The sequence below is a fragment of the Talpa europaea genome, assembly GCF_964194135.1.
Source record: "Talpa europaea genome assembly, chromosome: 10".
Lineage (NCBI taxonomy): Eukaryota > Metazoa > Chordata > Mammalia > Eulipotyphla > Talpidae > Talpa > Talpa europaea.
Window position 1 is genome coordinate 90,652,317 of NC_140077.1, and position 26,850 is coordinate 90,679,166.

The 26,850-nt window shown below is 36.3% G+C and overlaps 1 protein-coding gene across 1 annotated transcript in view; it reads left to right on the plus strand.

Moving 5' to 3' along the window:
• The window catches only part of GPATCH2 (G-patch domain containing 2), a gene marked incomplete at both ends in the record, with an annotated part of 146,848 nt that extends 121,356 nt beyond the window's left edge, over positions 1–25,492 (plus strand). Inside the window, 2 exons of the mRNA XM_084246165.1 lie at positions 14,906–14,994; positions 25,272–25,492. Of these exons, the coding sequence (XP_084102291.1) occupies positions 14,906–14,994; positions 25,272–25,492 (310 nt within the window). The remainder of the gene's footprint in view (positions 1–14,905; positions 14,995–25,271) is intronic.
• Positions 25,493–26,850: the final 1,358 nt, after the last annotated feature.

Sequence of the window (26,850 nt, forward strand, 5' to 3'; positions counted from 1 at the left end):
TGAAGTCCATTCCCTTAAGGACAGGTGTCTGTTTCACAGTTGGCATTTTCCAAATTAGTTCTGTGGTTAAATGGGCATGGAAGCAGAACTAACCTTTAACTCCCGGAGACTGTTCCCTCAGGAAATGATGGAGGCACCTTCAGGATGGTGTCACAGCAGCTGTATCACTGCCACTTCCTGGGCAGTAACTTCATAATGAGACTGTTTGGGGCTCTGCTCACCCCATGTGTATCTGTGCCAGAATACTCCTCCGAGCAACAAGCATTCTTACGTTATTTGTAAAGGAATGATTGTAAAAATTAATGTTTTCAATCAGCAATATAGTAAACAGTTGCTACTTGTAATTTGCACCTTTCAGATCCCAGAATACACCTAGTAAATACATCTGCCACCTCAGGAATATTTCCCATTTTAAAATACTCCATCATACCTATAGAAGAGAAATTACGTCAACTCTTGAATTTTGAGGTTTGTAATTTTTCAGAATATAACAGGGTTCACCCTGCAATCTACAAAATTCAATTGATATTTATTTAAATATTTTACTTAAAATTTCACAGAAATATTCAAATGTTAAACATTTAACTATTGCTTGTTTTAACTAATTTCAATTACTTTTAAATTATGAGACCATTTAAAAATAAATTTAAAAATCATAAAATAATGTCCCATAGACTGAGAGCAATGTTGTTAAAAGAATCAATTTTTTTATTAGTATTTTTCTTTGCCCTTTCTCTTTAGAAATGTTTTTGCGTCACTCCATTGTGATTTGTTTGTATACCGATATTGTTGGGAATTTACCTTTGTTTCATATACTTCTGATCAATTCCAACTCATACCCAATTATATTACACTAAATTAACATAATTCAACAGATGTTGATATTTAAATGTTTTCTGGCATTCAAATCTTGGACAGCTGTCTTTGAGCTTGGGGAAAAGGCAAACATTTAGAGTTAAATGCTGAACATATGCTTAAATTACTAATTAGAAAGACAGAATAAAAACTATGCATTATCCTTTCTAAGGACATTAAACCTTAAATAGGGATTTCTGTAATCTTTTTACATGAAGTTATAGTCCAGAGGTATATACAGAATAGAAACATAGACTTTATGGATAACTTACTTAGTCTCAATTTAGTCACTTAAAGTGACTAGTCACTAAGATGTGAAAGTCTTAGTACTATAATGACTATAATGTTATTGTGCTATAATGACTTAGTACTGGCAATTTTAAGAGTTGAAAAGATGCCTTTTTACTTGCAATGTCAGAATGGTAAAAACCTGGTTCTAACAATATTTTATCATGGAAAAATTAATCGTTAATCATATGTAAAAAGAAAGAACAATATGGAGTCAATATATCTGTCAGCTGGCTTAGATCATAAACAGTGTATGGCCAGTCTTGTTTCTTCTGTATCTTTACTTCTTCCCCTACTCTAAAACTCAGCTATCATATTATTTCCACTGAAATATATCAATGTGTTTCTCTAAAACATAACTTCCTCTTTAAAAAAGCCTTTTGTCTATTTTTAAAAAATAGCACCATCGCCACATCTATTAAAAGGGCAATAATTTAATATACTTATGTGTGGGGCTGTGTTTGGATATGCAGTGATAGTCACATTTCCCTGATTATTTTAACATCTTTTATCACATATTTTTTTGCATTGGGACCCAAGTGAGATCTGTCTGTTATAACTGGTTGATATATATCTCTTATGTTCCCTTTGATCGGTAAGTGCCCTCCATCTTTTTTCCCCTTCATATTTGTTATTGAAGTCAGACTAGTTGTCCTATAAAGTTTGCCACATCTGAGGGATGTTACTGATTATTTACATATGATACCGCTTCACATATTTCTCTGTCCCTTATGTTTGTATTTAGAGCTAGAGAATTAATTAGATTCAGGTTCAGTGTTTGTTTTGTTTTATTTTGGCAATGCTTTTGCAGGAGTGATACTGCATGCTTCTCTCACTTCTCTATCTCTTCGTACAATTTCTCATCCATAATCATGATTCCTTACAAGTTACAGAACGGAGGTGATGTGCTCATTCTATCATTTTGCTTCTCTTTACCAGTTGGATTACTTCTATGAACTGTGCCCCCTTGATGACTTTGAGGTACAGATCCTATAGGAAGAGCAAGATAGATACTTGACATTTCCCCTTAGTTATCACTGTTCAGAATTAATGGGCTCCTTACATTTTCCAAAAGTTACCACTGAAAGTTTACCCTACTTTGTTTTTAACTGTGATTTCAATGCATTTGGTGTGTTTCAGCCTGCTAGTTATGATTCTAAATGATGTTATAATTAGCTCATCTCTAGCCACTGGAAGATTATTTTAGTCGGTTCCTGAGTTTGTTCCCATGCTACTAGTTTTTGCTTTCCAGTGTGTTTATATTTTGAAGGCTTTGTTTGGACCTTTCCCAGCCTAGACCAAAATCAGTTATTTCTTTAGGAAGTGCTGATTCATTTGCTGTGAAATAGTTTTTGAAACCACAGTCTGGGTGTTAGGGATATCATTGTTTCTAGGTAATTTCAGAGAAATGAGTTTGAATTTTTTTTTCTTTTAAGAAAAAAATATATGGACCCAAACTGAGAGTTGCAGTTCAAATCCAGAACTTCATTGTTTTCATATTTTCTTTCATTGATTTTAATTTTTTTTAATATTAAAGCTGTTAACTCTCAGTGACACTCTAGTGATTATTTCTTTTATTTACTCCATCATATACACATAGTAGGGATGCCGATAAAATAATTACAGAAAAACCATTTTTAAGAATTTTCCTTTTTCTTTTATTTTTGTACTGAATTATATTTTGGTAAGAATGGACAGTCTTATTGCTGGGTGTGAGAGTTACTTGAAACGGTTTTTCTCTATGTATAGCTATACTCATGTTTAATTAGGTTCACTGGCTTTATTTTAATTTTCAGAAGCTGCTTTTTAAAATATTTAATTTTACTTTATAAAAATATAAAAAGTTACTGATTTCACTATCAAATTTCCATAGGAAATTATTTTCAAAGAAGTCTTAGTTCCTACCTAGTCTCTTCCCTTTATTCCTCCCTTTTTATATAAATCACTATTATTTTGTTGCATTTATGGCTTATCCTCTATTGACTTTTCTATTTTTAAGATAAGCAAATATATCTTTCCTTCTTGCTTGCTCAGTACTTTTCCATTTTCTTTGCACTCACTCTGCTATGTCATTCTGACTTTTAGGAAAGTATTTTTTTCCCTTGTAATTACTTTTATATTAATACCTTTATATAACAGCTTTAGTCCCTGTCCCCTTGGGAGGCAGTTTGCCCAGGTTCCCTACTATAAGCAGTAGTGAAGTTAGCTAGTAACCTATTTTGCCCTTCTCATTCCTCACCAAAGCACTTGATTTGAAGTAAATATTAATCTGCTATTACTTATAAGGCGGTCAGCAAATTTATTCTATTTTTCCTATATACTTTTCACTTCTCTCTGTTTTTATGTAGTTGTAGGTGATAGACAGCATATGGCCATTTATTATTATAAAATCTAGTTAATTGCAGATACAGTTTTAATTTTAGATTCATTCAGTTTTAATTCTACAAATGAATTTGTGTTTAAAGACTTCCATCAGATCTTAAGTTAAAATTTCTTTGTTCTTTTTTGTTTAGTATTTATTCACTAGTTGATTTTGTTAACCAACTCAGTTGGTCCATTCTTTTGGGTTGTGTGTGGGACAAATAGAAGACACTACCGAGATGGGTGCACAAAGGACAAGAATTTATTTGTTTGTGTGTTATTAATCCCCATCCTCTTTGACTAGTAATTGTCCAGGATATTTGACAGACAAAAAAACTAGCATTTCAAAAACATTGTGTGGAGGAGATAGTAAGGTGAAGTTACCGAGTATTGTTTAATGTGAGAGGGTGTCCTCAGAAATGTCTTTTCTTCCCACTGTGTCAACTTCAGGTCCTTATCTTCAGCTTTGGAGGGCTGTGAAAAACATATACCTTCAGGCAAACTTGAAAGCTTATCAGATATGTGATTCTTATTTCATTTAGGTTTTATTTATGGTCAAGATTGTGTACAAGGTGACCTATACCTGCTGAAGTAGGCCAACAGGTTATTAATGATCTATGACCTCTATCTTTGAAGGTCAATTTGAACAGATATCACAATCCATGGCTCATGGATTAAAGTGACACTTTAATTGTCTGAAATTTGTCATTCCATGGTCCTGTTTGAAACCTTGTTTTCATCGTCTGATATAGTCTAGTTTTCTCTTGTATGTATGTGACTTGCTTTTGCCAGGATGCTCAACAGATATTTTCCTTTTATCAAAGTCCAATAGTTGGACTATTAGTCTGATGTTAATCACTATGTATTTCTCTCCACAGATAAAGTATCTTTCAATAGGTAGGTTTGATTATTTTTAACTAAATATCAAGATTTTATCCCATTATAATTCTTCATATTTACTTCATTTCATTGCTTTGGTTTTATTTTTAATTCCTATTACACATACATTGGTTCTTCTTTGTCTTCTATAGCTATCACATTCTCTTTAATCTTTTTGTTTCTTTTTTTAATTGTTAATTTTATCCTTTGTATTTTCAATTTTCAATATATTGTCATATTCTACTTCTCTATCATATTTTTTCACATCTGTGTTCTAGTTTAATGTCATTTCTAATTGTCCTTCTGAATGCTCTCTTCTGCTATTTGTTGTTATCCAGGAGTATGTGGCTATGCTGACATGTTATTTTATAGATTCATAAATAACAATGTCACTGCCACCACATTCCCAGAATGTTCTAATTATGACATTTCTTTTAGAATTATAGGAGTCCAGGACTTCGACATAATGTGCTGATTTTAAGTAAGTAGTTAGAGTAGTAAGTTGTCAGAGTTGCCTTTCTTCACTGATACACTTAGCATATTATGATTTTCTAATCTCTTAGTAAGCTATCTTCTGTGTTTCTTTTTTAAAAAGATCTTGGTAAATTACTTACACACCTTTAAGGACCTTTACACTGGGCCAGGTGATGCATATGATCTCTGCATTCCAGGGTCATATGTCCTATTTAGGAAAACCTGGGTACTAACCTGTATTCCTTTTAGTCTCTCATTCTGTCCCCTTCATTAATTCTCCACAACATAGCCAGAGTGACACTGGAAAACCCAAATCTGTTTCTGTGTACTTAAAAGTTCTCTAAGGCTTCCATTTCCTTTAGGATCAAGTCCAAAACATGACTTGCAAGGCTTTGTTGGTCTGATTTTGCTCACTGTTCCAGCTTCCTCTCCAATTACTCCCTACCTTGAATACTACAGTCCAACTGATACGAATTTGTTCCTAAAATAAACTATGCACCCTCTACAGTAGAATATAAGGCTCAGGAAAGTTTCTAAAGTGCCACAGGTACTCACTTTATGTCATCAGTTGGTTCTTGGAAACTGCAACTTTAAGCAAACTAGGTATAACTAAAGTAGTTCCTTGAATAACATCCTTTCATTCAAATGTCAGCTTTTTAAAAATCAGCTTTATAATGAAACTATATTGAAGGAATTAGAAAAGACATTATCTGAGGACTTGCTGTGATGTGGGAATTCAGCTTGATGATCTACAACTTGGTATACTGTCTTCTTTTGTGTTAGTATAAATGACACATTAGTATGTTATTTGTAAAATTTAGACTTACTAGCTAATAATAACTCTTATACAATCCCTCTATTCTCTTACACTCTAACAACAAAATATATTCTGGCCTACAGATTTTCTCTACTTCTTTGGACTTAATGATTGTAGGTAAGGGACAGTTGCCAAGTTATATAGCATTCAATTGATAATGTACAAATTCCCTTCATCTTTGGGAAATATGAATATGCTGTGAGCCACATATTCATTAACTCTCTATAAGACCAGTTCTACTATTACCTCCATTTTGCAGATAGGAAAGGCAAGGCACAAAAAGATTAGATAGTTTGCCCAGCTTCACACTGGTTGTTAGGTCACAGAGGAAGATTCAAAATTCATCTCTTTTGACTCTAGTCCACACTCTTAATTACAGTGCTTTACTACCTGTCAAAGCAAAAAGATATGTAGAAAAGGACAGCCAAGGAAAAAGGGTTTAAAATGTACTACCTAATATACAGGTGTTGACTTATAGCAGTGCACACCTGAGACTTATATAATGTTACAATGCCATGTAATATTGGCCTTCATCTTAAAAGGAGAAGTGGTATGGCATTTCCAGAGTCAAGAGCACTAACCATTATACCATGGAGCCCTCCTGGCATGACATTCTTAATATTTTTAAAGCTGCATTTTCAGTGGATTCTTAGCTTCTAATTATTAATGAAACAGGTCAGATTGTCAAAAATAAAATAAAATATTCTATCTAAATTGTTGGGAGTAGTTCCCATCTTTTTTATAGAATACCAAGTTTAACTCATTTAATTTCCCAAATTACCTTATGTGGTGGATTGTCTTATTATCCCCATTTTACATATGAAGAAACAAGAGTTAAATGATTTTCCCAGATTAAAGCTGTAGTTTTTACAGCAATATATATATATATTTTTAAAGATTTATTTATTTTTATACAAGAACTGGGGTACAGGCCAGATGCGTGGGAGGGTGAGAGGATTCACCAGTGACAGAGCGGGGAACAGAACAGGCAGACTAAAGAAATACATTGTTGAAGGGAGCAGGCGGTCAAGACAGGAGAGGTCTGCCATGCCATGTGGGATTCTCGCCGAGATCGAACCAACACTGCAGCGGCTGCGGACAGCTTCACAGTGCGGCGCTCAACCGCCTGTGCCACCAGGGAGGCCCAGCACTATATATATATATTTTTTCTAGGTTTTGTTTCAAAGATATATAAGTATTAACTGGACTGTTTTCTAAAATCTAGCATCTTGTTTTTAGGGAAAACTGTTGACTCCTCTAAAATTGCAATCTTAAAATATTATTTAAGTTATCTATATATTATTCAGAAAAGGAAGTGGGGCCTCCCCGGCCTGCCCAGCTAGGGTCTCATGTGGCGCTCAGACCTCTCCTGCCACCTGCCGCTCCCCTCAGCAGTGTACTTTGACCGTCTGCCTGTTCTGCTCCCTGCTCTGGCTCTGGTGAATTCTCTCATCCTCCTGCAATTCTGACTGTACCCAGTGCTTGTATAAATAAATAAATAAATAAATAAATCTTTAAAAAAAATAGAAAAGGAAGTGACAGCATCTTGAAACAATGACTGATGTGATTGCTGTATGAGTATTTGGCATTTTGTTTCTGAAATTTAAAAAAAAATAAGAGCTTGCATTTTTTAAAAAGAAATGCATATATGAGAAGAGGAAAGATGTAGTTTATATTTGAAATTAATTTCATAGGGTGTTTCTCCATGGATATTTAAAAGCTATTGATCTTTGATCTTTTAAATATAGAAATAGCTCTGAATTACCAAAATTGTAGGATTTTTTTTTTTAAGAAAAGCTATTTTTTTTTTGCTTGTTTTTAGACTTTGGTTGGTTTTTTTTTTTATATTTTATTGGGTAAATTTGATAAGTAATATTGTGTAAATTTAGATGTACCATATGTTACTTTGATACTCTATAACTTTGTAATATAATTGCTTTTATAGCAGTGTTTATCAGATTTCATTCTTTTTTATTGAAATGACATTTGCATTATAACATTATATAAGTTTCAGGTGTATATCATTGAAATTTGATGGCAAAATTAATCCTAAATATAAGCTAATGCACTCCAACTTTGCAAGTGCTTCAACTGAATTGAATTAGGAGAACTCCGAAGTACTCTTTCTCCTGATTACTGAACATTAGTGTTCATGTAGCCATCACAAGCTTCCTGATACCTTACCTAGCTATTACAGTATATTTCACAGTCCAGTAAACATTTGCTAACAAGTCTGTAAAAGCTTTATGGACATAATGTTCATTCATCTGCCAAAAATTATCATGGAAGAGGAGGAACTGAAAGGATTCTTTTCATAAAGTTATATGTAGTGAAATGTAAAATTATGTAGAAAGGGAAACACTTTAGAATTAAGGCACCTGCATATACTTTAAAAGCTTGCTTATATGGGCTGTTTGAGTTTGCAGAATTTTTTATCACAGAGTGCAAGATACAGACTGAATTAGTTCTCTATTTCCATAAGTCTGCATTTGTTCATTATATAAATAGGAACCTCAATTAAGAAAGTCTTGATTGTCATAAAAAACAAATTACTATAAAAATTCTGGCAGACCTTGTTAAATCTCACTTAATAACTGTTTAATAAGTTTCTGATATTGACAAGACTGTAAGGTCTAAGGGAAATTTGCTTGAAGGCCCCACTGCCTTCAAGGAGTATGTAGGCTAGCTATCATATTCGTGCACATATATAGCTATAATTTAGATGGAAAACATTGTTTTCTCTAAGGATTGATAGATTTTTCTGGCACTGGCACTCAGAAAAGGCTACAAAAAGGAGATGGCATTTCAACTGCATCATAGATTTCCATTTGAATTCCACCAATAAACACTAATTTAACCTTAATTCATGTGAGCCTGTATTAAGTGGTAGTGCTGCCTGACATATTCCTAAGTAGAACTAACTCCTTACATATTCCAGAAGTTCCAGGCATTCTTACTTATAATTAAAATACCTAGTCCTTATTACCTCCTCAATATGAATATATACGAGGTGATCATTTTCCTTCACTCTTTATTGCTCAGCAGATGTACATCACAGCGCATAGGATTATGGCATTACCCCAAATCCTCTCTCAGCCAACAGAGTCACAGGGCACTTTTCAAAAACCAAGGCTGAGCTCAGTCTTGAGCCTGTGCCTGCCAACTCAATCATGACTGGCGAAGAGGTCCTGAAAGGAGAGCTCCATCCGAAACTGTTGAGAGCACCTGCACACTGGCAGGCTGACCACTATATCCCAGGGTAGAGCCCCAGGCAAGTAACAGGAGGTTCGTGGACATGGTGTAAAGAATTGTCCAGCAGGCAGGCAAGCAACATGGAGAGGACCAAGAGCAGCTGATACAGGACACTGGCTGACAGCATTAAAAAGAGCCTCACTCACCAAGTTGCATTTCAGGGACAGCGTATGGAGAGCCCCAAGCAATGACCTAATTCTATAAGAACAAAGATACCAGAAGGTTTATAATGAGATGGGCTAAGTCTGGAATAAATCCAGGGCCCAGTTCCTGGGACAGGAGAACTGAGTTCAGTGCACTGAGTTAAGACTAAACGACCCCTGGTAAAGTCAGTATTGTTCCAAAAGAGCAGAAGGCTTGAAGTCAAATGACCAAAGTTATCTGGAGAAAAGGCTTCAGAACCAAGAGCTGGCTGGGGTGCAGTCCTCAATTGCACATGCAAAGGCTTTTTTGTACAAGAAGAGGTTTTGGGAGAAAACTTTACAAAGACCAAGGAGTTTATGCAATCTTCCTCGTAGTTAACAATTATTTCTGCATGGTGGCACTTAATGTGCATTTTGGTACTCTTAGAAGGGCAGAGAAGTCTGACAGACTTCTAGGTTCTTAGCTAAGACAACCTGTAAATAAAGGCCAAATTATTCACATACACAGGGACATTGTCACAAAGAGGTTCAAAGAAATGACTAAGATGTTTGGTTTAGATATTTTTTTAGAGAAAGAAACTGTAAAACTGTGAGGAGTTAACAGCATAAAGAAAATGTTGATCCCTAAATTGGACAGGAATTTTTCAGTGTTTATTTGTACCAGTAAAACAGGCCCTGAAACCTTGTGATGAGATGTCTTGTTCCCTCCTGGTATGACCACGGTTTACTTCCTGCTTTTAGGAGACAGGGAGGTTCAGAGTTAAGCAACTTTAATACAAAATAATAAATATCCCACTTGGTACATTGGGAGGCCCGCCCTCAGCCCTGACGGTACAAAGCTCTAGTTACTGATGTTCACTTGTTCCATTTGATTTGTTGAGACATCCTGACATGGAATCAGGGGAGGACAGAGTCCTTGGATCTTGAAGAGGAAGTTCACACAGGACTGTATTTTCCAGGCCCCAACCTTCTCTCGGCTACCCACTTGCTCCTGCAATGACACCAGACCTGCTTCATTTCTGTGCGGCTGATGCCCTGTCCAGGCCTATATTTTTCTAAGTGACAGTGAGTGTTCTTGGCAAATGCCAGGGTCCGTAGTCACATCTGTTTCTCTCTCCTCTGCAGCTTGTCTGAGATGGCTAGGGAACACATTTTATCCAGGGGGCAATTTTAACTAGGTCTAATTCCCTGAAAAGCCTCTATTTGTGAATGTGTATAAGCAAGAGACAAGTTCCTATTGTCTTCTCTTAAATATTATGGTGTTTGACACTGCCTGCTTCAGTCCTTGTCAGTCCAGGTCAGAGGCCAGGTTTTCAGGCAAGCTGGCTTTCGCTGGGATTTTTTTGTTGGAGGGTTTTCTGTGTGTGTGTGTGTGTTTTTTTTTTTTTTACTTTCTTTCCCCCTCTAGATAAAATTACTGCCATTACAGCATTTAAAAGGATGGTGGGGTAAAGTTTGCTTTAAAACAAAACAAAGTCTTCTTTTCTGAGCTGATTTTCTAATATTTAATAGGAAAATTTGCAGAATTAGAACATAGGAAACTGTGTCTCATATCATAACTAATTGATAATGCTTATTAATCCACAACATAAGAACTTTCTTTCTCCTTCCCACTGACAGGTGTTCTCCTCTGATATTAACGTCAGTAGTTACAGGGTTATCAGATCTGATTTGTCTCCCCTCTTCTCTTCCCTAACCAAATATTCTAACTGAAACCAATATAGTGATATAGTTGATTGGTAATATCCTTACAGGGCCTTACAAAAGGATCTTAACATTTTCTTGTAACTTTGGTTTTGTTCCTAGCACAATGGATTGTCATTAACACTACAGCAAAATAAAAAAATAAAAAAAAAAACTTGCCAACTATCACCTTGAACAGTAATCAAGTGCTCTGCTTTGCAAAGACAAATGACTCATTTAGACTGAAGCAACAAAGCTGCCTTTGAGACATTCATTGATTTTAAATTAAAAAATAACTGCTATGTTTTACATTAACAGTGACAACTAAGTAACAGAGTAGACCTCACTTGGTGTTATTTGTAGCAACTCCATTGCACCTGTCTGAAGGAGAAGGGGGAGGCCTAAATGGGGCAATCTTACTGATCAATAATCCAGATCTCTCAATGTGCTGTAGCAGATAGTCAATTCTTGATAGAATTACTGAAATGCAGCTAGCTGTTTTTCTTATGGCTCAGGTCTTCAGGTTCAATGTACTGACTTTATTAACTTTAACTTGATTCTCCTTGAACCGTTTGTCTGTTTTCCTTTATGTAGCTCTGTGGGGATTGGAGGACGGCAGTGAATGAAATGTTGTATTCATTTGTTCTATAAAGACACCCAAAAGGGAACTTTTGTTCCAGCAAATGAGAAAAAGCTTTGGAAGAGGGAGTTGTTCCTGGAGTTTATTTTTCACCATCTTTGTATCCAGGTTTTCCCAGTAAATTTTAAATAGTCCAAAAATGTCATGTTTTAAAGGCAACAACTAACTCAAGAGAGTGTTTTCAAGCCATCAGAAGATTCCAGTTATGCCCAGCTAGTGCAAGAGGCATATAAGTAAATCCAGAGTATTAATAGCTACAATGAGCAACTACCTGGTATCAGAACTTAAAGTGTTCCTTCTAATTATTTCTAAAAGTGTATTTCTTAAGGCCTCTCCTGGCTGATTGTTGTTAGCTTAGTATACACCTTAAACATACCTGAGAGGAATAAAATCGGGCTTTGTTTTTATAATAACCCAGCATTAAGACTTTCCATTGACTCCTACCCCTGCCCACACCTCACACAGTGACTCACACAAAGAAGATTCATCTTGAGGCAAGTCTGTATTATTCTATAGTCCTAATTGAGATGGATATCCCTGGAGGAAATGAGTGTCCAGATTACCACTCACCTAGTTACCCTCTTGTCATCAGTCTCAGCTCTGCCCACCCCAGTTTGCTGTCAGCACCCATGAATCTGGCCCACTTCCTCTCTGTCTAAATGGCCTTCGATGGCTCCACATGGCTATAAAATTCAGTGCCTGCATACAGCACACATGGTGTAAACCAACCATGGCCCAGGCCCAGCACTCTGCCACCATATTTTATAAAGATTTATTTATTTATTTATACAAGCACTGAGTACAGTCAGAAGCGCGGGAGGGTGAGAGAGAATTCACCAGAGCCAGAGCAGGGAGCACAGCACACAGACTGACAAAACACACTGCTGAGGGGAGCAGCGGGCGCAGCAAGAGAGGTCTGCGCGCCATGTGGGACCCTCGCCGACAGCCGGGGATCGAACTGGTGCTGCAGAGGCTGCCGGCAGCTTTGCAGCCCAGCACTCAACCGCTGCGCCACCTGGGAGGCCCTCTGCCACCATATTTTATAATCCCTTCTCTAAACACTGCTCTCTAGACTTCCTGAACTGCTCCTAATTCTCTGCACAGGACAAGCCATCATATAAAAATACTTCCAGGAATAAGTATAGCAAACCTGACCAACAGTGTCTTCAATCCTAAGTATATGTTTTAATAAGAGAGTCAGAAGTAGATGGTCCGTGGGTTGGTTTACACATCGCAATGACAGGCCACACTTCAGAATTTAGATTCCCACTTGATTCCATTTTCAGAAAGTTAATACCTTCCCTTCTACATCAGCTATTCCTGATATCTGAGCTTCTGCAGAAGGTAAACTTGACTCCAGTCCTTTGCTAGGGAAGTTTCAACAGGATCGGAGATATGAAGTGATAATTTTGTACAAAAAGGTAAAATCATGAGCTTTTACAGATATAAGATGAGCATGTGTTTGAAATTTTATGTAATTCATTCATTAATGAGGGAACCAGGCAGATGTTACAAGAGGTTCAAAGGAGGTCAATGAAGCGAGTAAGAAGCATTGAAATGAATGTGCAAATGGATGCAAAACTGGTTTCTCCATAGGCAAGAGGATTTTACTTTCCCTGGACAGAATTAATTTGCATTTTTGTAGACAAGCATTATTTTCCATTGCTTTCAGTTATCTCTAACTTAGAGTTATAAAAAGCTTCCGTGGAGTCAGAATCCAGTGCCTGGGAGGGAGGGTGTACTCTCAAATGTGGTTGTCCATTGAAGCACCAACTTTTGCCTCCAGAGGAAAAGAAGTATATTCAATGTAAGGTGCTTAGAATTGTTTTAAGAACTAAATAATATATTCTCTAGAAATAGCTAATAAGGTTGGTTGTGCCTTCCACTACCACCAGCATCCCTAATTGTCTCACATATTTATGACTTTATCTCCCCACTGAGACTTTAACCGCTTCAGATAATAGGAATGGAACATCCCATTTCCTTTGATCATTTTCACCACCACGCTGGGCTCTTACGCTGTCTGTAGTCGATAGTAGTACATGCTTGCTGAGTGAGTGAGTTCATTCATTTTGTAAAGAAGGATATCTTCTGTGATATTATTGTAGTTTTTGTACAATTTCCATATAGTTTGAAAAAGTAAATGCCATCATGAAATTTATTTTTCTGGGCATATGAGCCAAGACCATACCTCAGTATCCACCAAAACGTTAGTTATGCATGTCAATAAATATATATTTCACAAGGTTAGCCACTAATTGAATGAACTTTTCTTTGACATTTTAATTATAAAAAGAGAAACTGTGCACTCTATACAAACAGAAAACTAAACAAATGCCTATTTGCTGTTACCTATATTGATGTTTTCTTGATATATTTACTTAATTGTGTAGCGCCCTTGGATTATTCAGATCATTAATTGTACTTTATTTTACACCTTATAAAAAGAACCTATATTTAAAGTATTTTTACTCCCCAGCTCTAATTTTTCACTGTATTTAAGCATATACATGTATAAATATATACTTGGTTTTTATCTGAATTATTTTTTTCTTTTAAGGTTTTCCTCTAAGAATGTGGTTATTTTCAAATTGAGTCCTATAAAACTTCAGGATACTACCCAATACCCCCAAATCACTAAAAGAACCTGCTATTAAGCAGGACTCATTTCTTTCTGCCTCACGATCCACAGGCACTATCCCAGCCTCAGGTCAGGTGTTATGACCCAGGACATAAACAGAGTTCCTCTATAGTTAGAAGGTTTTTAAATCCTTTCCACCTTTGTGTTAGTTTTTCTTGGGCCACTTTTTATTTTCCAAAACTCTTTTGTTTAGGGAAGAGTCCATGATTAGACAGAACGATGTGCTTCCACCTGGTCCGAGAATAGCAGAAATTCTCAGTTCTTACATGTTGCATCTTTACAAATACATGTTAGCCTGTTTAATAGAAGTAGACCAATATTAAAGCATTCAAGTGATGCTTCTTCACCTAGCTAATAATTAACTAAAGAATTCTAATCATATGAATTACAAGGGAGAACATCACTGTTTCCTTCTATCTTTTCAGCGAATTCACTGCTGCATAATATCCTAAAAGAAATTGATCATACTTTTCCTGTAATAAATGTTGTTCTGACAGTAAAGCATTAGTAACCAATTGATAACCTAGCAACAATATTGTGATCTCTTTAGATAATTAATCTTAGCTATTTTCCTGTCAGAAACAACAGTGCTTGATTTTATGTGGAGCCAGAAAGATTGCCAGTTTTGAAAATTAAAAAGCATTCCTTTTATATTATTCATTCCAGTAACAATTTATGATGGCACATTTAGCTGCTGAACGCTTGTCAACAAACGTAATTATGTTTCGATATAAACAAGATTGGTGGTTTTACTATGCTGCTCCATCTTTGTTGAGAATGTTTTGATTTAGGTTCAGATTATACAAGCTGTGTATTTATCTGTCATTTTTTTCCTCCCTTGTTAATAGTTTTTTTCTGATAATTACTTGTAGGCAAACAAGCATGCATTTAGGATCCTTATGCACGGGAGATATCAAAAGGAGAAGAAAAGCTGCTCCAGTGCCTGGACCTACCACAGCAGGTAAAAAAGAAAGGGGCTGGGGCAAAGCGCCAGCGCACGCATCCGGGTCATCCTGGACAGACTACAGACAGTGCCCATCACTCGCACTGAAGAAGAAGCATGTTTATAAGAAACTCATAGGGCAAAGCATTTGCATTTGGTGTCAGGACAGAGTGCATGTTCTTTGTGTGGATGTTTTGGGCAGCCAATCACTTCAATATTCATTGTGTGCCTGCTCAAATGCAAAACTTTGGGAGAGCCATTCAGGCTACTAAAGGGTCAAAGGCACCAGGTCTTTGGCCCCAAGACATTGACAGCTGGTTGGGAAAACAAGGCATAAAAATAGAGGAAACAGCACGAAATCCCAGCAGAGATTAACAGTAATAAGTTCAGAAGTAAGGGGGCCCAGAACACAAGGTTCCCTGTGGCTAGGTGGGAATTGCACAATGCACATGAACTCTACTGCAGGCTTAGATTGGTCTCTCCTCATGTAGACAACTTTGCCTTAAAATGAACATCTCTCATCACTTCCACCTCAAAACTCGTGTTATTCTAAGGAGTGTGGTACAGGGATATCCACTGCTCAACAGAGCCAAGTCACTAGACCCTGGAAAGGCAAAGACTCAAGCTCGGGGTTGAAGGGTCTGAATCAGGTTAGTGTGGACTACAAAGTTGCACGTGAGAGCAGTGGTAAAGGAGGCAAAGTTAAAGATCGGATATGAGGAAGCCCAGTATTAAAATGTAAACAAAACACCTTTAAATGCATACATTGTGCAAAAATGAAAAATGATGTAAAAAATATATAAAATTAAAAAATAATAATAAAAAAATAAAATTAAATTTAAAAAAAGAAATTCCCTGAAGTCAGAGAATTTTCAAGATAAAATATTTTTAAATTAAAAAAAAAGACTTATCTCCTGATTTCCTTCAGAAAAAATAAAAATGTAAACACCTCATGAATAGACAACAGCTAACCATAATGGATTTGTATGTAGCAATGTGACTGAAAAAATACTTTCAGTCAATATTACTTGATCATTTACATGGAATGATAACCTTGACCTATAGGTGGGGATTCTTAACTATTCTGATTTATATACTTTTTCTTAACTTCATTTAGGAAGTCTTTTTTTAGGAAAAGTGATTTTTCCCCATGATTATTTACAGAATATGAAAATAAGATTTGTGTCAAGAGGTTAAATAATGAGAAGAAAAAATATATGTGCATATATATATATGTGTTTATATGTAGACATGGTGATTTCAAAGGAAATAAAAAAATGTGAAGGTTGAACCCTCTATTTAGGGGTTCTAGTCTGGATTTCAGATTAAAAATTAAAGAATAGCTTAAAACTGAAGCATTTTTAATACTGTTATCCCATCCACATAAAGAACTACATTATGAAGTCATGCCTATAACTACAAGTACAATATCTGATCTTTATCTTCTAGCTGTATTGAATTTTCAGAATTCAGTATGATGTGTATTTATATTTATATAGAATAATACCTTCTACTGTGCACCAGGATTTTCATTATTTCATTTTATCATTGCAACAACATTATGATCCAGGTGTTATCATCATCATACACTATAAAATTAAGATTCAGAGAGGTGTTCAGTTAGCTACCTAAAATGACATAATTATTGAATGGCGAGAACAGGCTTTGAGCTTAATTTACTTGACTTTCCACAACAACATAATTACAGCCTCTTTGTAAGAATATACTTGTAAGGACTATATTATTGCATGAGTGCACTTGTGTCCACTGTTCTATGTCATACATTTCATAGAAGACGCATCTAAATATTAAGGATAATAGAGGTAGAGATACAGAACATTCATTGCAAATACAGAGCATTCATGCTTCTAATATATGTCTTCATACGGGAACATAGAACCACTTTCAGATCAAATACGTGTCATAAGTTCTTCAGTTCAAATCTTTCATAAGGCAGGTGTAGTATTCTTTAATATCCCCATTCCACCTGAATAGTCCCCTGAATTCTTTTATCTTCCAATGATTCAGACATTAGTGGCAGAAATGGCACAAGAACAATCTTAGGAATGTGACTAAAGCACCTTAGTGCCAGCAATAAGGAAGAGAGAATGTCAGGGTCAGGTCCTCATGCTCTGAACATACGTGAAGTGAGAAGGAAATGCATAATGGTTGCAGAGAGGATAATATAATTATTTCTACAAGGTGATTTTGACATTACAACTCAATAACATCAGTGGAGATCATTTATACGGAGCATGGGCATAAACATTAAACTTTAGCCTAAAACATTCATATACTTACACCAGCATATTTCCAGATGTTACATTTTGAAACTGTTGTGATTCTCTTAAAATCAGGACTTTGATTAGATTACTAGATTTTTTCACTTACATGATACAATTTATAGAAAATATAATGCTTTTTTGTAATTACTGAAAAAGTAGTGGAGTAGGAAAATGATGTTTCTCATTTTCAATGCATTTTTAAAATTCAGGCATAACTGCTCCTCTCAAAGTGGAAGAGAATGAGGTTATTTAAAAGTCCTCAGTTTTAAAAAGAATATCTACTAATACTAATGAACCAACTCTAAGGTGAAGATCATTATCCAAATTCAAGTAAGAAATGCTTTTGCATAAATACACTTTGATAATGAGGTTATGAATCCTAGATCATCTCTTCTCTAAAAATTACAATTTTGATATTCTGGAACATAGTCACATAATAAGAAAGGCAGTTGTATTTGTAAGCTTTCAAAGTTGAGTTAACAGGTAGAATTATTTCAGAGAGAATATTCTCACCACTTTATAGGCCCTGGCAGACCTCTGGTAAAGCACATTGAATTGAGACAGATTTTCGCAGTTCCTTCTGCCTTTAGTCAGCATTCAGTCGAAGCTGGAAAATACAGGTGAAGATAATGCCCTCTCACATGAAACAGGGATAAGATTTAAAAGATTGGCAATTTGAATATTGTTTAATGATCCTCTGAGACATGTGAAATAGCATGTGATCAAACAGCAAGTTTAGAGAAGATTTACCAAAAAATTGTCAGAAAACTATAATTAGGCACTTTAACTTTGTAATCCCAGTGGATTTATACAGTTTTAGACTCACAAAAAAGCTCTATATTGCATTTATTAAAAGAATATATTTTAAATGATTTTAAGTCCCCTGTGAAATTAGTGGCTCCAAATCTGATGATGTTTACCTGCGGCTGTGTTGAAAATTGACTCTGCCTGTTTCAGCTTTAGTATTGAGGCAGGATTTCAGTGGCTTTATCAGGCTCTCGTCTAGCTAGCAGTGTTATCGGTTGAACATTTATTAATTGTGACAGGAACACCAAATTTATTTCAGTGCTTTAGCTTATTTACTGCTCTTTCACCTTTGTATTTTGTATTGACAAAGTAAAATGAATATTGATAAGGTTAGATATTGATTTTTAAATGTATGACTTGTTCTCTGCCTCATTCAAAGTCACATAGCAAAAGATAGTGGATGTCTCGCTAGCAAAGGATGTAGATTTACTATTATAAAATTGAGAACTGTTGAAGCAAGAAGATTTGCCAGCAGAATGCATTTTATAGTTTGAAAAATGTCATCTGTAAAGGTGAAGAAAAGCAGTGAACAAAATAGGAGGAATATTATTAATACATTTTTAAAAGGCAGTCAGCAGTGTTGGTTATGATCTGTGTTTCTGGCAGAAGTCAGAGCTTAGTGAGGACTTGGCAGTAAAAATAATTTAAGTATGTTTATTCAGTTAGTGTGACTAGCATTGTGTTTTTTAATTGTGTCCATTTATATATTACTAAATTCATTGTTGTCCACAATGGAAATTTGCTGTTACTGTTTCAGCTTTCTGCAAAAATAATAACATAATGAAAACATTCATTATCAGACATCAGACTTTATTCTATATATTTTAAATAAGGCAAAGAGCTGCTCATTATATTATAGTTTAATGTCTTGCTACAGATACAGCTCCAGAGTGAACTATTTTCATGGACTTCCATGTTTTGGGCAAGATGTTACTTTATAGCTTTGTGTGACTTTTTTCCTCCACATCCCACTGGTAGTTGAACAGGAAAGTAATCTTTGTGGATATTTACAGCAATAAAGACAGGTTATAGGGCCTCCCCTGGTGGCACAGCGGTTGAGCGCTGGGTTGCGAGGCTGCCCACAGCCTCTGCAGCGCCAGTTCGATCCCCGGCCACCGGTGAGGGTCCCACAAAAATAAATAAATAAACAAACAAACAAACAAACAAATAAATAAATAAATAAATAAATAAATAAATAAATAAATAAATAAATGACAGGTTATAAATCATAGCAGTAGGTGAAGATTTCTTAAAGGTGCGCTTTCAATTAAAAGTCAGAATCAAGAACACAATCAGGAAATGTTTGGTCTACCCCAGGTCGCTCTCAAGGTAATACACTGTTCATTTGTCCAGTAATTTTATTTTTACTTTCCTTTATCATTGGATCTATAAGACCACTGTGGATTATCATATCTCTTCCAGGAATCTTTGGGAAAGGGAGGTATTGTGGTTATTGATTTTGAAACGAATAACCATGTACCAAAGCCTAGGAGCCCCCAGGTCTTGACACATGAACCACCAAACTACCTTTATTTTTTTTATTCAAATATTATTGGCTTACATTCTGAAAAATTTCAGGATTATAATATGCTATAATTTCAGGATGACTGTGTCCTTAAATGACCTTTATTTTCATGTTTTAGTAGAGTCTTAAATCATCCTCCATCACCTCTGGGTACACCACACACTTAAGAAGAGGGTAAGCACACATATTAAAAAGGACTGCTGTTGCTGACAACATGGAAGCTTAAATAATGAGAAAGTACTCAAATGACAGATTACCTGGACATGCTGAATTAAGATATAAAGCCATCTTTTTAGATGCTTAGCTGAGATTGCAGGAACAAAAGAGGAATATTCAAGATGAGAAATGGTCCTGCACAGTCCCCATATCCACCTCACTGTTGCCAGTCTCAGAACTCTAAGGGGTATAGGCTAGGGGTCCCCTGGGCAGGGAGCCACTCCTGGCAGCTAAGTATGAGGCTCCTATCAAGCCAGGACCTCTGAAAATCTGTGTCCTCAGAAGAGGGCATAAGAGAAATAAAACCCCTCCCACACCTGGGCCCCTTGTTGAAAACTCTGAAGACTTGTAAGCTAGCACCTGTCCTTATGAGTTTCTACCTTAAAATATGCCAAGCCAAAAAATTTGTGTGGAAACTGATCTTGAAGCAAATCCAAGACCACTCCAGAGGCACACACCTTCTAGCCACAAAGTGAAACCTGCTGAAGACAATCTCACAAACCAAAAGTGAAAAAAAAAAAAAATATATATATATATAGTTACAAGAACAGATTTTAAAAATGATAGGAAATAAATACAGAAAAAAGAAACTGTGGTAAAGAACTGAGTAGAAATTTGAGATTATTTATTATGAAAAATCATAAACTCATGGGCTAAACAACAAATAATATGTGTACAGCCAAGAGACTTAATTTTAAAAGTGATCTAAAAAACTGAAGAGAAGCACAGAGACATGTCAATAGAGAAAATATAAAAAGAATGCCTGGAGAACATGCAACTAAATAAAGTTCAACATGTGTATAATTAGAACTCCTAGAAGTACTAGAGAAAATGGTGGTGCAATAATCAAGGAGAGAATGACAATTGCTAAAATTGAAGACAAACATGAATCTCTGTATTCATATTAAATGAGTCATGCCTGACATATCGCGATAAACCTATAGAATACTGAAAGCAAGGAGAAGTTAAGAGCAATGAAATGAAACCTCTCGCAGTGTACAATCTAGAAGATAGGAGATAATATTTTTAAAGTGCTTAGACAATATAACTGAATTCACCTACAGTTAATATCCAGTGAAGCTATTACCAAAAAGTGAGGATGAAATAAGGACATTTTCAGGTAAAGCCTGATCATTACGAAATTTAATACCTCATTAGAAAAACAGAACCCACGTAAAAAGAATGAAAATCAAAAATTATGAGCAAAGAAATTAATGATCCTGTACTTAAAACTAAACTAATATTGAATGGATAAAAGTAAAAATGGTGGTGAAATTGACAGAGAAGATGATTAATTTGGATGTATAAAAGAAGGAACTAAACCAAAAAACATAATATATAAAATGCTAGGGAATAATAGGTTAGCATGTTCACATTTAAAGGCAATCACCAAAAGAATAGAAATATAATGTGTAATTGTCAAGCTAACACTAGCAATAGATGCTAATAGGAGGAAGCAAAAATGTATTTTAAAAGCAAGTTGTAAATAGCCTTAAATACATTAAAAATAAATCCAGATATATTAATAATCACAATAAATGTAAATGGAGTAAATGTATCAGTTAAATTCAGGGATTATCAAAATAGAGGAAAGAACAAAACTCAATATTTCCTATTTTCAGTAAATGTAATGAAAGCATAAGTTGTTTAATTTCTATAATCCAACATAGAAGGCTAGGGTAGCTGTATTTATAACAAACAAAATGGATCTTGAGGTATTTCAGGAGAATTGGAACACCCTTTTTGGACAGACTTGCTATGCTAAGGAAGGTTAGTTCTTTTTCCAGTAGTCTGAAATTTGTGAAAAAAAAAAAAAAATTTAAGTCGTCTGGGAAAATATAGGAGAAGAAAGACATATCAAAAATATTGGTCACATGTTATTTCAAGTTCATTGTTCAGTCACGGTAACATTTGTCCTAAGTTCAAGGTCTAACTAACAGAGACAATTTCCAGCTAGCTGAATTTAGACCAAGTCCATCACTTTCTCAAACCCCAATTTCAGCTGAAAAATGGAGCTGATTGGAGCCCTTCTGATTGATAAAGATCCAAAGAAACAATGGCCATGGAAACACCAATCATCTGTCAGAGCTTGAGGACAAGAGACCATGGATGCTGTGTGCCTACCAGTGTGCTAAGAGCCTAGCACAGAACAGGCAGATTGTACATGGTCCCAATAATAGTACACAAATAAACACCCCCTGTGTCTCCAGAAACAGAACAGTCTTATTGTAATATTTTTTTTTTTAGTTTTTTTGCAAATGCTTTTCTTTTATAGTTGTTTCAGAAGAAATGTTTTTCTGTATCCAACATCTTTCATGCTGCTCTAAAATAAAAAAAATTAAAAAAAAAATAAAAAAAAATAAAATGTTGCATCTCTTAAAAGGAAACTCGTTTTGCATTAAATTTTCAGTATTTAAAAAGTACATGCCTTTTTAAAGCAATTAACTCTTTCAAATGGTTATGACAAAATTCCATGAAGGAGACCTGTGATCATTACAAATAAAATGTAGAATGGACAAAATTAGTGAGGTTTTCTGTATTAAGAAATAAAATCATTAAAATATTTGACAGTGGTATCCCCTACCACTTTCTCTAGCTGTTCTTCATGCTTGAGTTCTGATCAGACGTCAAAAACCCATGTTGCTAAATTACCAGTAGTTACTGAACACAGAGGACAGTATGGTAACACCATTTTAATGGCATTGATGATAATAGTAATAGCCCCTCTCCTCAGCTGGCTAGTAAAAAGTGATGGGGAGAGAGGATGGGAGAGAGTGGTGAGCTTAAGCCCCACAATGCCTCCTGAACAGGGTAGGGGCTGGGCTGAGCCTGCACTGTCTGTGATGGGGGAGCAGCATGTGTCCCCTCCCCTTCCATCGGCTGTTTATCCAACATCAATACAACACTTTAGGAGCCAAATTACTAAACAAGCTGCCAATTAGGCTTGCAGTCAGCTGGATAGATTAGCAGCTAAGAGAGGCCGATACAAGATTTTCATCTCTTGAGCCAATTACGCAAGTGAATTGCCATCCACAATACTCTTTGGAAGATTTGAGGGGCGAGAACTGACCCAGCTGTAATAGATATAAGAGATCCAGCATGGAGAGGGCTGGGAGCCGGTGCTGTGGAAGGGTTAGCCGACTGCATATCGCTAAAATTGCCTGAGCAGGAGGAGAGCCTTCTAGGAAAGGACTTAAAGGATTTAGCACTGCCAGGAGCCAAAGAAAAGGAAATTATGGTTGTACTGTGCTGTGCTGAGCCTGCGTTGCTCCACTCCCACGTCTTAATCTCATAAAGGAAGGATGAGAGACCAACAGCAGATTTCCCTCTAGAATAATTTTCCATGAAAAATACAGTCACTGTTATTTTGTTTAAGGTTGTATGGAAAAGCCATTGTTTTGTTTTTCAGGAATCTCATTTCTGTGTGAAAAGACGGAGCACTGGAAAAATTAAGTGCCCCACTTTCTATTTGTTGTTTTTCATCAAAGTTAAAAGATAATGGTTTATTTTATTGAATTTTAGCATGAAGAAAAATGAAGCCAGGATTAAAAGCAGAGAGAGTGGATTTTTTTTTTCCAACATAAAAACACAGATGTGGGCAGAGCAGCGAGGCCTGTCCTGGGCCCCCATGCTTGAAATACCAATATTTTTAATCAACATTTGGATAGTGAATTAGTCACCTATGCTGTTCACTTCAGAAATTGAGAATTGAGCAGAATTTAGCAGTTTTTGAAGAGATGTTCTATATCAGCCTGATATTTTTTCTTAAATATTAACCGAATTTTACACCTGAACTTTTACCCATTCTTATATCAAAAATGACTAAACAGCTGTTGTAGTTTTGCAGCATTAGACCTCTGATGTGATTTTAACTTATACATGGAATTTAATTAATTGCTAGCAATCACTAAAGTAGCAGACAAAAAATGCACGTGCACTGTTTCACCTGAAAAACCTAATCAACAGTTCTTAGGAAAAAACTGCATACCTCTGTGGTCTCGGTTGCCACCATAATCATAATTTCAAGGTAAATACTTACTTGCTTTTGTTATTACATTAAGCAAGAGTTATTTTGACAAAGGGCTCTTCTTTGTTGGGTTTAGTTGAAATTAAGAGATTCATTGTTTATAAATTCTATATTTCTATTTTAGAGATAAAAATCTCGGTATATGCAGATTTTGCCCTGGTCCAGCAATAAACAGTGTGCATCAAGAATTTTTCTTTGACACTTTCCCCTCCGCCTCCCCCCCACCATTGTTGTTCAAGCGGTTGGCAAGGGAAAGTTTTTTCTATGATATGGGTCTTGTTTTGATGAGTAAAGAGCCCATTTGACAAATCCCAAGCCAGGTCATTATTGTGGTAACCTGGTTCTTACTCCTTGTAATGAATTTATTAGCAAATGGTAGCAATCTGGACTCTAGAACGCACTGAAGATTGACACTACCAAATGTTCAATAGTGGACTTGACAACCAATTAATGATGATGCCGTAGTAAATGTGAGTTTCAGTTATGAAAACTCACCTCTGCCACTTTGCAGTTTTCCTTTATCAGTCAGAAGAGGCAGCCCACAATGTCAGATACAAATTACTTGGTGACTTATAGATTCAACCCTGATAGTTCTGTTATTATTTTATTTTTCAGACACATATACAGGGAATGCCTGGAAATGCTTACAGTTTAAAGAATCATAAATTGGCCATTTATGAAACCACCCCCATGTGGTCATGCGGTAGGACATGGCCATACTCTGCGGTCCCATCTGGGACATCTTTGCTGTCTCTGGTGCTTGAGGATCCTTCTGGGCCTTATATGATCATTCCCAAGCGTAGTCTTAAGAGAAGGAAAAGAACAGAGCCCCAACTTTTTGAACTTGGGGGTAGGGTAGAAGGTCCTGGTATAATCCCCAATCAGGGAGGAAAAACTGAGGAGGATGGAAAATGGGTAAAGGGAAGATGTGGGTTGGTGCCAGCAAGATAACTGAATCACACACCTTTGAGAATAATGAGTTATCTTGTCAACAATTACTTATTTCAATCCTGAAAGTGTTGGGAAGATAGCCCACACTTCAGAACAGAAATATAAAAGATCCAGGGCTGAGCTGATAATCCACAGGCACCCGCAGATCTTTGAAGAGTGAGCATCTTTTTTCCCTGGAGACCTCAGGGGGAATCGTGGGCAAACACTGTCTGTGTTAAGTCAGTGCATGTTCACATTAGGCCTAGTGTACAGATGAGAAAACAAAAGCCCCAAGGAGTTCAGTAATCAGCTACTAAACTCCTCTCTAACCAAAATATCATTCTTATTGTTGCCTCTACTACACAAGCTACTACTTATGCAAACAGGAACCCACAACCCTCCCTGGTTCCCCGTTGAAAGAACAACTTAGGAAGATACGGTTTTCTTAACCTGAGCGCATCCTCACTTACACCTGTGCTAATGTTGTGTCATCTTATTGTTTCAGGATTTGTAGGAGAAAATGCCCAGCCAATTCTAGAAAACAACATTGGAAATAGAATGCTCCAGAACATGGGCTGGACGCCAGGATCAGGCCTTGGACGAGATGGCAAGGGCATCGCGGAGCCCATCCAAGCCTTGCAGAGGCCAAAGGGCTTAGGACTTGGATTTCCTCTACCAAAAAGCAGTCCAGCGACCACTACCCCCAATTCAGGAAAATCCGCCTGAGAAGGAAAGCAAAGAGGCAGTGCCGTATTGTACAGTTGTTACTGGCTACACAGGCCCCATTGTTCTGAAACTACAAGAGAGCTTCTGTTTGTGAAGCAGACTTGGAGCGGCCTCCAGCTTGTGCCCTGGCTTCCCAACTGCATCTGGCCCTGTCACAGAGAAGGAAATGGGATTTCATCATACTTCATGGTGCTAAAGTGAAAACCTTTTCAAAAATTTCAGCTACCTTTAGGTGTAAAGAATAGCTTGTTGCCCTTATTTATTTTGATCTCCTGTGTCAGTCATTTCTCACTGTGTAGCTCAATCCAGTCACCTGTGTGTGGTGTTGGGTGGCTGGGGGCACACATAGCCACAGGGTCTTACAATGGGAGAGGCCAGGAAGGATGTTGCCCATTGTCCCCACCTGTTGTAACCCAAGAGTCCTACCATCACATCCATGGAGTCTAAGCAAATCTTGGTCTGGTAGGTCTTATTCCTGAGTTTGGTTTTTTTGTGAAGCTTCTCTAATGGGTGATTACCCATTAATCTTCTATCCGTGGACAATGTAGTATGAAGTTCACAGCTGACAAACAGCAATTAATGTTTCCCTCTGACATTGTAACAAAAATAAACCTCATCGTTGTTCTCACCAGAGTGCCCTCCATGTTACTTTAATGCAGATTTTACAAATTTTACCTCATTTAGAGCATAAAATAATTATTGAGAGAAAGATGTATTTTTTAAATTCACCATGACTGAAGTGTAAATTCTATTAATCTAGACTCATTTCTACCTCTCACTTCCCAAAGGTTGATATTTTTTTAAAATCAACTCAACTGTAGTAAACTGATTTTAAATTTTAACTATTGGAGTACATTATGAGAATATCGAATCCATTTATTTGAAGAGTTAAATGGCTCTCCTAAGAATTCAGACTCCTGGCAATGATCCAGCCCATTCCCAAGGTGAACAAGAAAATGAATGGTAGAGATCTGCCCTTCCAGCATCTGAGCAGTTGCTGTAAAACAAGTCATTTTTGTCATGTGCCTGCTATTGTTATTTCTGAATCGTCTGCTTCCTGATGGCAGAGGTTCTAAATTGCTCATAGTTTAGAAGATGTTGACTAGCTATCACCTTCACTCTTAAGAACTAATAATAATACTCTACTTATTGTGGCCTTTATTAAGGTTGACTAAAGACAAAACACATGAATCACTTTTCTGATAGTTTTGTCTTTTAAGGTTTTATTTATTCTAGAGCAGTTTTTGTTTCACAGCAAAATTAAAAGGAAGGTAAGAACATTTCCCCATATGTCCCCTGCCACACCTACACAGTCTTCCCCATCATCAACCTCCCCTTACAGAGGGGCATTGCCTTTA